Here is a 13,991-nt window from a genome sequence, read left to right on the forward strand (position 1 = left end):
TGGCCTAGCAAAGTAAGACCGTCCTGAACTATTGTTTGGGATTTGTGAGTGACTTAACTGTTCATGGCAGGAATCTGTCCACAGGGAGGTAGTCTGAGGTTGAGTCAAGGGTTGCCCTTATAATGTCTATGAGTTGTATAATAGGCAAAATAGGCTTTTCTATGTTTACACAGATTCCCAAAAATACCAGGAGTCAGAGCAAGGACAAGGTTACCAACTGAACTTCCAGATGGGAGCTGCCTGTTAGAAACCAGTTATCCAAGTACAGGAAGACAGTTTAGCCATTTCAGCTCTGTGTTGCCACCACTGAAAAGCCCTTTGTGAAGACTCTGGGTGCTGTTGCCAAACAAAACAGAGGTACCCTGAACTGATAGTATTCCTGTCCTACCAGAAACCTGAGGGATGGGTGAATGTCCATATGACAGAGCCCTGGTTGGGATCATTTAGTTGGGGATTGGTCCTGCTTTGAGCAGGGAGTAGATGACCTCCTGAGGTCCCTTCCAACCCTGATATTCTATGATTCTATGATCTTTCATGTCAAGAGCTGTGACCCCCATGGGAAGGAATTATTGATGCCAATGTAACAATGTGGAATTTTAATTTGAAAAATAAAAATATTTAACTGATGTAGGTCAAAAATGGGCCTTCATTTTCCTTTTTCCCCGCCTTTCCCTTGATGCTGAGCTGGCACTTGCTCTATAGCTGCTCACTTGAGGATAGAGGCAATCTCCTGTCAGGGGATCTCTCTTCATGAGAGTGATCCCTGAAGAGGGATTGGGAGAGGGGTTTTGGAAGAGGGGGTGGTGGAAGAAACTCAATAGTGTAGCCCAGGGGTCGGCAACCTTTCAGAAGCGGTGTGCCGAGTCTTCATTTATTCACTCTAATTTAAGGTTTTGCGTGCCAGTCATACATTTTAACATTTTTAGAAGGGCTCTTTCTATAAGTCTATAATATATAAACAAAACTATTGTTGTATATAAGTAAATAAGGTTTTAAAAATGTTTAAGAATCTTCATTTAAAATTAAATTAAAATGCAGAGCCCCCTGGACTGGTAGCCAGGACCCGGGCAGTGTGAGTGCCACTGAAAATCAGTTTGTGTGCCGCCTTCGGCACGCATTTCATATGTTGCCTACCCCTGGTGCAGCCAAAGTGGATGATATCTAGTTCTCACTTCTTCGTTGTTATAGCCCTCCAGTTATGGTCAGGATGGGTGAATGAGCATTCTTCCCCTTTTGCAGGCACAAAGTAATGTCTCGCAGCCCTTTTAGGGATAGGAATATTCATTGCTTATGTATGCCATGCCACTTAAGTTGGTTCTATAATGTCCACATTCACGGGGAGAGCTACCTGACTGGGTCCTGTGGGCTGCAGGATATCCAAGAGCTTTTGCTGCATATCTTGAGCTTCTTATAGTGGAATCTGAAGTTGTGCCACACCCTATGATTATCAGGTGGGGCTGGTGAAAAAATTGCCTAGGTGGCCCTATCAGGGAAACACTCTCAGAGCATGCCTAATGCCACAACCAACAGCTGAGGGAGGCAGCTTGTCTCATAACATTTGACCAATGGTTGAGGCATTCACACAGGATGGGGGAGGCCACAGTTCAAGTCTACCCTGTGCCTGAGAAAAGGGGCTTTGAATACGGTTTCCCCACTTGTTAGGTGAGTACCCTAACCACTGGACTATGGGCAAGCCTGATATGGGGGTCCCTCATTTTCTCTTCTTGAAGCTGTTCCACTCTGCATTAAATAAGCATGAAGCCAGCAGGAATGTGAGAGTAACTGGGCTGGTGGTTAGGGCACTCACCTGAGAAGTGGAAAAGTCTAGTTCAAATCTCTTCTCCACATTAAACAAAAAGGGGAATTCAATCAGCAGTGCCTCCTCTAGTCCAGGGGTGAATTCTTTAACCCCTGGGGAAAGGTTATATGGGCGGCTTCCTTTCTCCCATTGCCATGTTGTATGGAAGTAGGGGTGTGCTGCTGCTGTTCGTGAAAGAAACAGAGCACTACCGGGAGGGGGTTTCCAACTCTCTCCCCCAAGTAGAGGTATGCAACACCCTCCAGCCTAACTCCTTGCAAGGGGCAGGGCTTAGGACATGCATCCCTTGTTGGGTGGCTAGTGTAGGCAGTTGGTAGTTTTTGCAGATCCCATTCTTAGGCACCGAATTCAGAGTTTGTGGGTTCCATGGGGCAGTTAGGTCTTCCAATGCCTAAGTCCCTTTGGGCCTCTGAATGCTTGATAATCTTCCCTACCCCACAAGCAAGCGGAGACTGGACGGCGCTAACGTTTCATCTCACCATGTATCATCCAGTGGAGGCACTTGGATGTGCAGTTGAAAGCCTGCTACACCCCTGAAAGCGAGGATGTAGGAGATTACTCCCTCACCCAGGAGCAATGGGAGGGCACCTGTGACCTTCACAGTTCCTTTCAGGGAAGTGCAGCTTTGCATTGCTCTTTCTCAGCTAAAGGCTCAGTCAAGCCCTTGAAATATACATTCTCCAGAGCAGGGAGCGTGACTGAGTTCCTTTCTGCTGTGCTCAGAGCACTCTCTGTATTTTGGCAATAGTTAATAACAACACTGGGCATGACCATTTCTTTTTCTCCTTGCTGTTAGCTTCTTTGCCAGCTAAATCTAACTTCTGCCACTGCAACACGCTCTCATTCCCTGAGAATTTAAAGCACCGAACTTCCTTTAAGCCTAATATTTAAACCTGCCAACTCCCTTCTTTCCTTCCCATTCACTTGGCGACTTTGTGGTACCATTCCCCATGCTTGGCAAATGTTAATGCTCTTCCTCAGCCAGCTGGCAAGTAAAGTGATACCGAGGAGTCTGGCCACCTCCCTTCGTTTCAACACCTCACTGATTCACACTTCAGCAGTGGCGTTGGACTCCACTGCCAGTTAAGCAGAGCCATTGCCAATCTTGGGCCTGCAACTCTTATCCGCATGTGTAGTCCTTTATCTTGTGAGTAGCCTCCTTGGTTTCAAAGGGCCTATTTACATGAGTAGAGGGGTCACAGTGTTGGGGCCCTTTCTTTGGCCATTTAATGCTTGGCTTAGAGAAAAGCCAGATACTTAACTGAGGGAAGGGAGCAGTAGTAGTGCCAATGTATGTCATTTAAGACACTAATTGGCTTAGGGGTTGCTAGTGTTTGAAATGGGTTTCTAGAACATGGTTATTACCCGCTCTCCCTGGCTGTCAGTAGCCTGGATCCTTTGCAAAGTGAATTCCAGAGAACAATGTCAGCAGCCCGAAGTTTATTCAAAAGTATGATGTGCAGGCCTGACATTGCTGCTGTAGTTCCTAATGTGCAGCTTTTACACCTACCAGCCTCAGAATGCAGCTGCCTTGGGGGCCATTTTTGGAAGTTGGGGGACCCATATCACATAGCTGCAGTCCCTCCAGCATATACACCTGTCAAAATGCCACTATCAGCCTCCTCCTCCTCCACACCCTTTGCTCTGCAGATATCCACTGTCAGCTTTTGCTGAACTAGTTCAAATGAAACACAAGAGGAGGAAGAGTGGGAGGAGGGAATCAACTACAGTAGAAAACAGTTGGCTTCTCTTTTTGGAATGGCCGGTGCCTGAGATCTTATTTGGATTAGTTAGCACAAAAAATCTAGAAAGAGGCAGTGGCCTAGATGCTCAAAGACATTTAAGTGTGATGCTGAGTGCCACCTTGCCTAACTTTTGGCCATCTAGAAAGTCACTAAGATTTACAAACCTGAACTAGGCGCTCAAGCTCCCTGTACAATGAGTGGGGTTCACAAAAGCCAGCAGGCTAGATGGCTCCTCATCCAAGGTAGCCAAAGGGAGATGCTGAGCTGACGGTTGTGCAGTAAGCCCCATCTCTCTCTCGGAGATAGATGCCCACGTCCAGGCTACAGGGAAGCACCTCCCTCCACTTGGGAGTCTCAGCTGCGGATTCTCTCTTGGTGTTAGGCACCTACATGGTTTTAGCAGGCGGAGGAGAACTTTTCAGCCCAATAGTTAGGGTACTCCCCAGTTCAAGTGCCCCCTCCATCTGAGGGAGTGAAGGTATTGAACTGTGATTTTCCACCTTTCAGGTGAGAGTGCCTTACCCATGAGGCTATGAGATATCAGTCACGGCTGTTGAAGCTGTGACACTACTTTGGGTAATAGTAGGGCTGTCAAGCGATTAAAAAAATAATCATGCTGTTAAACAATAATAGAATATCATTTATTTAAATATTTTTGGATGTTTTCTACATTTTCAAATATATTGATTTCAATTACAACACAGAATACAAAATATACAGTGCTCACTTTATATTTATTTTTATTACAAATATTTGCACTGTAATTGAAGTCAATATGTTTGAAAATGTAGAAAAAAATGTCCAAAAATATTTAAAAAATGTCAATTGGGAGTCTATTGTTTAACGGTGCGATTAAAACTGCAATTAATTTTTTTAAATTGCGATTAATTTTTTTGAGTTAATCGCGTGAGTAAACTGTGATTCATTGACAGCCCTAGTTGATAGTTAAAAATTGGAGCTGAGGGACTGGGTCCTTGCTAACCTCCAGGCTACAGAATCATTCTCTTTCTCTAGCCCAATGTTGAAGCTGTTCCACTGTGACTAAATAATGAAAGAATCAGGGGGTTAAAGAGGAAGCAGGCATAAGAATGATTCTGTAGCCTTCATTAGTATGACAGTGGAGAATTAGACCCAAGATGTTTAGTATTCGATGATATTAGCATCTGTTGTTGTTATTTATTATTGGTATTGACGTAGTGCCAAGAGACAAGGGCCCCATTGTGCTAGGCGACTTTACAAGCAGCTAACAAAGAGATGGCCACTCTCTTGGAGAACTTCTATTCCATTTGTGAAATTAACTCAGCAATGTCTATATGGGTTAAAAATAAACAGCCAAGACCATAGGAATTGCCAAGATGGATCCATGTAGTGGTCAGCACCAGATGCTTCAGAGGAGGGTGCAAAAATAAAAAATAAAAAAATCCGTAGTTGACATTTATGGAACCCTGCCCAAGGGAGATGTCTCTTCCTAACCTCCATTCCCACACTTCTCCTTAGTCAGTGGTTGGTTTATCCCTTGCATAAGACTACTTGTGGAATAAAGTACTACTCAACAAAAATATAATGTAGCTCTATATGTTTCTAGCCGAGAAAGGCACTTTGATCTGACTGAGACCTCTAAGAACTATCATTATATAAATTAATATTTTTATTATTCTCTCTAATGTAGCTACTAAATGGCTAATCCTTATTTGACTACTACTGATACTGTCTTGTGGTGGTGAGTTCCACAGGTCACTTACGTGCTCTGCACAAAAAGCATTTTCTTTTAGCTATTTTAAATTTGTTGCATTTTCAGTTTCATCGACTAGCCTTTTTCTTGTATTGTGACAGAGGGCAATTAGGAATGCTACATTTTATCCCTGTGTGAGTATTTTAAAATGTAGATGAAATAGTTTTAGCCACAAAGTATGCTTTGGAGTAACCCAGACCATCATTCCAACATAAAAGGAAAGATGCATCAGAAGAACCTGCCAACTGATACATGATCAGAAATTACACCTGGAAGAAGATCAACAGAAAGCAGAGAGATGGTAAGTATGTAAACAAACAGGGCTCCCTCCCTGTCATCCACCACAGAGACATTTTAAATACGCTGCAAGCTAAGAACTTCAGTACAAAGGTTTTGTTTTTATTGACATTGTAAGAAACATTTTTTCTTTGTTACAAAAGAGCTAAGTGGTTCTGAAAGCAGAAGTACAGTTTATATGTACACAGAGCTACAGACCCTTCAGATCGATCTAAGGCTCGGGAAACATCAGATCATAACTGTAGGTTTATCAAATGAAGACCACTAAGGCCTATTACATCTGAACACTATTCCTACTGTAGGTAAATGTATTTACACATTAAAAAAAAAGATTACAAGTTTTATAAAAATCTAAAAAAAAAAAGTGAAAAATGAACACTTTTATCTTACACATCTGCAGGATTGACAACGGTAAATTTTTAAAAGCGGACATTCTATCAATTCAAGAACAATAACACATGGATACCAGAGGTTTACAAGACGTTTCAGACGCTATTAACAGTGGTATGTGCTATTAGCTGAATGGTACGCACAGCCTTATAGCTAAAATTTGGCAATAGTTCTTGGTCCCTCTCTTTTACAGGATCAACACAAAATAAGGCACATACATTGAAACATTGTTGTTTAGTAGGACAAGCCATAGTGTAACAGGGGAAGATTAACTATTATTCTGCTCATTTCATCTTAAAAATGAAAGAAACAAAGCCAACCTTAAATGCTAGTACCATTTTAGGAGTTTGCCTGGAAGGAGATTAAAATTCTACACTGCTACTGGGATAGCCAAGTCCACAGTGCTTGATATCAAACCCATTCTGGACTCCGTCGCTGCCTCCAAAAGTACCTGTCCTACATCCAACTGTACCTGATGAATGCAACTGAACACACAGGAGAGCACAAGCAGGTCTTCCATTTTGGCAAAAGGAAATCCGAACGAGAGCAATGCTCTTAAGGACAAGGGTGAAAGCTGAAGGGACCAAAACGCTCTATTAAAGGTCAGGCTGGAGAGAAGACACACACACATGGATTTTTAGCATGACAGTGCTTCCATTGCTATTCTTAAGGACCGTGGCGGCCAGTAAAAACCGCATTTACCACTCTGCAGTAATTGGGGAGGGAGGGCACAGAGTCTGGCTGCCAACTTCCCTTGAAATACTAACTGGTGTGGCAAAAAGGGCTAATATGATTATTGGCTGTTTAAACAAAGGAGTAGGAATGGGGAGGTATGCTTTTTTCCCCTCTGTATTTGACATTAATGCAATCAATACTAAGATATTGTATATAGGTCTGGTGCCCATGGTTTAAAAAGGAGGTTGAAAAATTGGCAAGAGTGCAGAAAAGAGCTACAATAGTTATTTGAGGGCTGGAGAAAATGCCTCACGGTGAGAGATTTAAAGAGCTCAATCCATTCCGCTGATCAAAAAGAAGACATGTAAGGACCTGCATACAGTGTGTAAGTACCTGCATGGGGAGAAACTACTGGATACTAGAGGGCTCTTTATTCTAGCCGAGAAAGGCATAACAAACCCAAAGGGTGACAATTAGGCATAACTTTTTAACAGGAGAGTGCTTAACCAGTAGAACAAACTGCCAAGGGAAATGGTGGCTCCTCCATCTCTTGCTGTTGTCAACTCAACAATGCTTTCTGAGAACTATGCTTTAGCCAAACGCAAACACAAGTTATTGGGCTCAAGCAAGGGTAACTGGATGAAAATTAATACCCTGTGATTTACAGAAGATCAGACTAGCTTATCTAATTGGCCTGTCTCCTGGAAAAAAATCCATGAAACCCATTTTTACTTAGTTGTCAAATGTGCTAATTAATAATGGATTATCTCATATCCAAAAGTTAAAAGCAAGAATTAAACAAGAATTTTTACAGGCTGGCTCCAAGAGAGATTTCCCCAAGCAATTGACTCCAACATTAGTCACACTTTATATTAAGGTTCCATCCATAAATAGTTTATAAATGATTAATAGATATTTTAATAACCAGTCACTTGTTTGTTGCTTATGGCTATGGCACTATGGCCTATTAGATAGGACACTGGACTTGGTAGACATTGGTTCTGTTTCCCGCCTTGGACACTGGCTTGCTGGATGACCTTGGCCAAGTCACTTCAGCACCTTGTGTCTCAGTTTCCCCCTCTGTAAAACGGGGATAATGAAACTGACATAATTTTTAAAATGCTTTGAGACCTACTGTGAAAAGCACTATTTACAAGCGAGGCATCATTATTATTGTAACCAGCTGTAATACCTTCCGCTCATGAGCTTCCATAACATATATCGCTCATGTCTGTAACACGTTTTTAACAGCTATTCATGATTTACTAACCCTAAGTGGAACCCCTTCCCCAGTAAATGTAAAGCATGACCAGCAGCACTAAACAGCTACCCCTCACTTCCCAGGGAAAGGAGACAGGCCTCCCAGGGTACCCTGAAGACCATCAAAGGGCCAGAGGAAAGTGCATTCTAGCATGGAGGACCTCCTTACCAAGAATGCTTTGTGATCAACACCCTCTTTTTAACCCAGTTTTAGTTTTTCAGCTGATTGGTCTTGCTCTGGGGGTAGGGGTGTCACACGAGGAGATGGGTAGGCTCTAATTAGGGTACCATGATATCTTCTAAGCCCCTAAATAAAAGATGACACCCGGAGCAATCAATATGGTGATTTAATGGTACGCAGTGTAATTCTGTTGTGGCTGAGTGTCACAGAAGATAGTTGATACCCCTTAAAGAACTGTCCAGTTTATAGTGCTCAATACTAGGAAACAGACTGTTTTCTAAGGGCTCTCCAGGGCCACTCTTCTGAGAATGAGGGATGGTCTCCAGCCATGGAGATGCAAGTCTTGTGCGATTTGACCTGCTGGCTCTCTTCCCTAGCCATAGTGCCTGCAATTCCAGTACAACCTGAGTCCCTTGTTACTGATTCCCACCAATGGCAGGGAAGCAACAGGGGCAATGGTTCGCATAGGGATTGCAGGAAATATGGTTTGAAAGGAAACCAGCATGGAACAGGGGGAGAGGGAGATGGCAGAGGAAGGAAGAGCCAATGAACAGGACCATGGAAGGCAGAGCCAGTTTTAGCCCCCAAGCAGGAATATTTTGGGGTCCCTCCCCACAACAGTAAAACAGGCACATTCTTATGATAAAAAATGAATATAGGGCCTCCCCTCATGAACTGCTCATGGCCCTAAGAAATTTCTCAGTCTGCTTATGCTCAGTGCCGGCTCTGTAATGCTTGTTACAGCTGTGCGGAAAGACAAGGAAGGTAGGATCTAAGCCAGGAAGGATGTAGGGCTACTGCTGAATGGCCTTATTTTTTCTGGAGTATTTAAATTTCTTGTTCTCTGGCTTTCCCTTGCAAAACATTTCAAATGTAAGTTTCTTAGAACAGTGTACCACACACTGTAATGCGCGTATACACTATTCCAATACTGGCTCCCTGTTACGTTGCATACTGATTTAGAAACTCCACCTTGGACTTTTATGGACCTTAGTGGAGTGTCCCATTACACTGGACTGACACAGCTTCTGTTCACACATAATCACAAGAGATCTAAGTCAGCTGGGTTTTATTTTACTTTGAATGCCGCTGAGTAACAACAAAACAGGCTTTAAGTATGTGGAACTCACACCCTAATGTTATGCTAGACTTTAAAGTGGGCTCCTATTCTCACTAAAATGTAACTAAATGCTTCCTTAACAAATCTACTACTTGTAGGTGAAATTCACTCATGTACAGTGGGAGAGGCATAAACATTAGGCCTCATTTAAGATCCCTGTAAGCATTCAAAGTAGGGCTTCAGCGAGACATACAGGGAATAGACCTTGTGTAGGTCTTCTGTACAGGGGTTAATTTTACCCTCAAGAGTTCAGGACTCACTCCTGCATCTATGAGCGCTTTGCCTGTGCTGGGGGGGAGCAGGAATAGGCCTTAATTACAAAATGTGCTGTGATACCTAGCAACACAATGGGCCAAATTCTGTACTCAGTTACCTCAGCGTAAACCTGGCATAACTCCATTGAAATCAATAGTGTTAGTTCAGATTTGTGCTGGGGTGACAAAGCAGAACTCAAGCCAGTGAATCGAATCAAAATGAGAGGGAAGCTGGTGCCAAGGACTTCTCTTGTGTTTTTAGCTTTAGCTAAGACTCCTTACGGATATAATTTCTTTATTGACACTCTCTTTGCTTATTTTTTAAATCCGAAGTTTAGATTTTAAAATGTCAAAAGGAAAAAAAAAAGGTGCCTTGGGAATGTATTAAATACCCTTGTGATTGCCGAGAACCAATAAGGCCCATTGGGTCAATGCAACTGTAAAGATCCTTTTTTCATAGGTTCATGATTCTTTTCAAGTTCTTCCTGTGTAGTATGTCAATAGGTGTTTACATATTTAATACAAATATATACTCTGCTGCAAATGAATAGTGAAGATTTATACTAAATAACTCTATGAAAAAGCAATTGTTCTGCGGACAGAGAGTAGCTGATTTGAAAACCTTCAACTGAATTAAAATGACATTGGGCTACCTTATGGACTTAGGCCCAGAGCCTCAAAGGTATTTAGGCACCTAACTCTCATTAAAATCAATGGGAGTTAGGCACCCGAATACCTTTGAGTATCTGGACCTTAGAGCCTGTTTCTGTACTCACTAAAGCAAATGGCAAAACTTCCACTAGTTTCAGTAGTGCAGAACAAGGTGCTAACCATGTATACCATTTTATTACAAAAATTAATGCTGTATTTGATGAAGAGTATAAAAAATACCCAAAGCACCAGACCCATTTTTTTTTTGTTCTCCTCTCGTCGAATAACGTCTGAAAAAAATGTAGACCAAATTCTGCTAAATATGTGAATTGTGTTCACAAAGGGATTTTTAAACCCTCCAAAAGGGGGTTGTCATAGAAACAGTACAGTTTCGGCTCAACAGTTGAAGTGCAAGGTCTGTGTATGTGGGCGTGTGTACATACACACAGACTCGTTTGGGACAAAAAAGTGTGATGCTTTTGCATTTCTTTGTGCACAAGCCCCAGATATCTTTTGCCACACAATTATGGGTACATGATCAAGGAGCAGTATGAGTAGATTTGTTCGTAGATTGGCTGTCCACCTCACACCAATGTGTTCACAGAAGCTCTCTTTACTCACTGTATGTCCTCTGTATATCATGCCTGGTTGTTTTGTGCCTACATAAATAAAAACATTGGCAACAATCATACAATACTGTGTTTCCTTTGAGTAAAAGAAAATTGCAAAGTCATTTCATTAGACCTTCCTTTAAAAAAACAAAACAAAACATGCACTTCACACGTTTACATTGGTTTACAATAAAAAAAGTATACAGACATTTTAAAAAAAAGAGAGAGGAGTGGGTCTAACAATACTGATTCAAAACGGAAATGGAAGACAGTTTCTCCCTAGAACACTTTAGGGTTTTTGGAGTCCTTATTCCATAAAAGGAATATACTTGAAACACATCCCATTTTGGTGAGATGAGATTGCTAAAATACATACACAACTAAAAATGAGTCACTTTTTATCGGTTATCTCCTAAGTTTTTTTCCCCATGTCTATTGCATAACAGCAAGAAACTTGCTTTCTTCTGCAAGTGAGGTCAACAAAGAACTCATGTCCCCAATAGCCATGTTTGTTGTGCTCACAGGCATAGCTGGGAATGTAAGAGACGCTCGGGGAGTGGTGAGGCGTGAAGAATTATGTGAGAGATTCTGAATGATACTCGGACTCAGGGCTCCTGAAATTAAGCTGGCATGGTCCCCATCATCTATGATAGCATCAAAATCAATCTGCACACCTTCTAGGCTGTTGCTGTCAATGCTGTCAACTGTGCTTGTCACCTGGTTAGCCCCTGGGGAAAGAAGCTCAGACGAATTTGGAATACCAGTCCCCTGCAGCAGGCAGTTAGCTTCCGAAATAGAGAAAGAACCTGTTTTCATAGCTTGCTGAGTAAAGCCCATGGATTGGTCATATAACTGACCAGAGTAATTCTGCATATTAGAGCAGAACGGTTGTGATTGACCTTGCATCTCCATCTTAATGCCATTTACCCTATATGTCTGGTTTGCATCACTTATAAATCCTTGCTGTTGTGCCAGGTTGTTTCTCAGCATGTTTTGCCGTCTGTTGCCTCCATAGTTGGCACATGGCTGGTAACTCTTTGTCACCACCAAACCTGATTGCTGGTTTCCAATGTTGTGAGACATTGGTGGACAACTCTGTGGCCCTTGACAAAGGCTCATTTGTGAGGTAGGACTAACCTGCCCTAACATCATTTGATTGGTTTGATTGACTCCCTGATAATGAATGCCTTCCCCTATTGGCTGATTTTGCAGGTATTCCTGTTCTATCATATTTCTACTCTGCATCCCATTAGTCATACTGACAGATTGCTCACCTGGCACCATGGGATGGCCAAAGTTTTGCTGACTTTTGTTTGTTAGCATGTTGTTGTTCCTCAACTTCTGCCCTTGAATCACTAAGCTACAGGAACTGTCCATTTCCCCAGAAATCATTGGTTGTCTGGTGATGCTTTCACCATATGGCTGTGCCTTATTTGCCTGCATGTTGAAAGAGTTACTGGTGGTGGTGTTGCTGATAATCATGTTCTGATGTAAACTGTAAGAGCTGTTGTTTTCCACAAGATGTTGATAGCCATTTTGTTGGGCCATACCATTTCTCTCCAGGTTCTGCTGCTGGACCATCATATTGTTATATAGTCCAAAAGCTCGAGTTTGTTGGACTGCCGAGCGTGGACCACATTTCATTTTTGAAGGAGACAAGTCAGAACTTCCTGAGCTTACTTCATTCCACTGGATTGGCAGGTCGCTTTTGTTTGCTTCAGAGCTGGTCTGTTGACTGTTTGGTGAAGGGGCCTGGTGAAAGTTGTTGTTCCCTACTGCTGACCCATGATGCACTTTGTTATTGTCCAGGACATCGTTTGGCAAGTGGTCAAACATGTCCTGGTTCTGGGAATTCAAATACTGAACCACATCATCTGGCAGGAGATCCTCATCATTCAGACCACCGTCCGCTTCCATCGTAGCAGCCTCCATGGTGACATTCTCACTGATACTCGGAGGACATGGGGAGTAGGTGTTACGGAACAGGCCGCCATCAGAGCGGGTATAGTTCTGAAGAATAAAGTTTCGCTTTTCCATAGATGGAGGCAAAACAGGAGGGTTAAAGCTATTAAGACTGTTGAATCGCTGGACTCTAGGCAGAGAAAGGTTGTCGGAGACCATTCTTACTGGATCACTGGCTCTCCTTGTCCCACTTCCCAGCACATCATGAGGCAGAAAATGCCTCCTGTTATAACTATTTGCCCCTCCATCACTACATCTCCGAGGAGCATTTACTGGAGGCAGAGGAGATACTCCAGACTCCCTGCAATCACCCAACAGCGCCATCCTTGTTTTGAGGCTCATCCTCTCCATGTTAGGCAGTGGAGTTGGTGGAGGTCCACCAGTAGCTGCTGCATATTTAGCTTTCAGCCTGTATTGCTGGGCTGGGGTGAGGCTGAGTAGGCTTGGCAGGCCATCACACTGACTCACTTCACTGGATCGCCTGGAGGCATCAGTCGAGATGGGGTCATAGGAGTCGGCGACACTCATGTTCTGAGGCCTTCCCTCAGCTTGGGAAGCATCACTGGATCTCCGACTGGAAAAGCAAGGTGAAATTCCAGAGGACCTACGGCTACTCAAGTAGGCGGAACTGATAGTGCTGGTGCTGCTGTCCCTCCTGTTCAGCATGTTTAACACTGTGATGTCCATACTTGAAATTTCATTTCTGCTGGGTAGAATAGTCATGGATCCTCCTAAACTGCAGCTGCTGCTTGACTGGATACCTGGTGGTAAAATTCACAGATAAATGAATATTAATCAGGACCAACTGTAGAAAACGCTTAGAGTCTGAGACAAGTAACAGACATTTCAAGGAAATACCCATATGATTCTAGGAAGGCAAGACCATTTTCTAATCAGAAGTAGGGCTGAATAGCACTCTTGTACAGGGGCTCACCTATTCAAGAACATCATTTCAATGTGAGCCCCAACACATCCTCAGTTGTCATCCAGTGATGTAGTTCCATTGACTAAAATGTAGTTCCATTGACTACTCTGATTGACACTGACTAGGGAAACAGGTTTCCCATATTCTTAAAAAAACCTTTTTAGATTTTTGTAACTAATTGAACTGGCATTCATGTGATAATCTAAGTCCAAATGGCAAAATATACAAATTGGAAATTAGAGTAATTTTTAAAGAAGTCAAACATATTTGCATGTTATTTAAAACAACTGCAAAATATCTTTCCCAGTCCCCCCTTTTAATAAACACAATATAAGCATCATTGTCACCTTTATGTCATTCCTTTTCTTG

At 42.6% G+C, this 13,991-nt stretch overlaps 1 protein-coding gene across 2 annotated transcripts in view; it reads right to left on the minus strand.

The window, feature by feature from the left end:
* Positions 1-5,721: 5,721 nt before the first annotated feature.
* Positions 5,722-13,991, minus strand: part of GLI3 (GLI family zinc finger 3) — a 256,152-nt gene continuing 247,882 nt past the window's right edge. For both annotated transcript variants that reach the window (XM_039526928.1, XM_039526927.1), the window contains exon 15: positions 5,722-13,458. In XM_039526928.1, coding sequence (XP_039382862.1) covers positions 11,168-13,458 — 2,291 coding nt within the window. In that variant the 3' untranslated portion in view covers positions 5,722-11,167. The remainder of the gene's footprint in view (positions 13,459-13,991) is intronic.

Source organism: Mauremys reevesii, linkage group 2 (genome assembly GCF_016161935.1).
Source record: "Mauremys reevesii isolate NIE-2019 linkage group 2, ASM1616193v1, whole genome shotgun sequence".
In the NCBI taxonomy this organism is placed as follows: domain Eukaryota; kingdom Metazoa; phylum Chordata; order Testudines; family Geoemydidae; genus Mauremys; species Mauremys reevesii.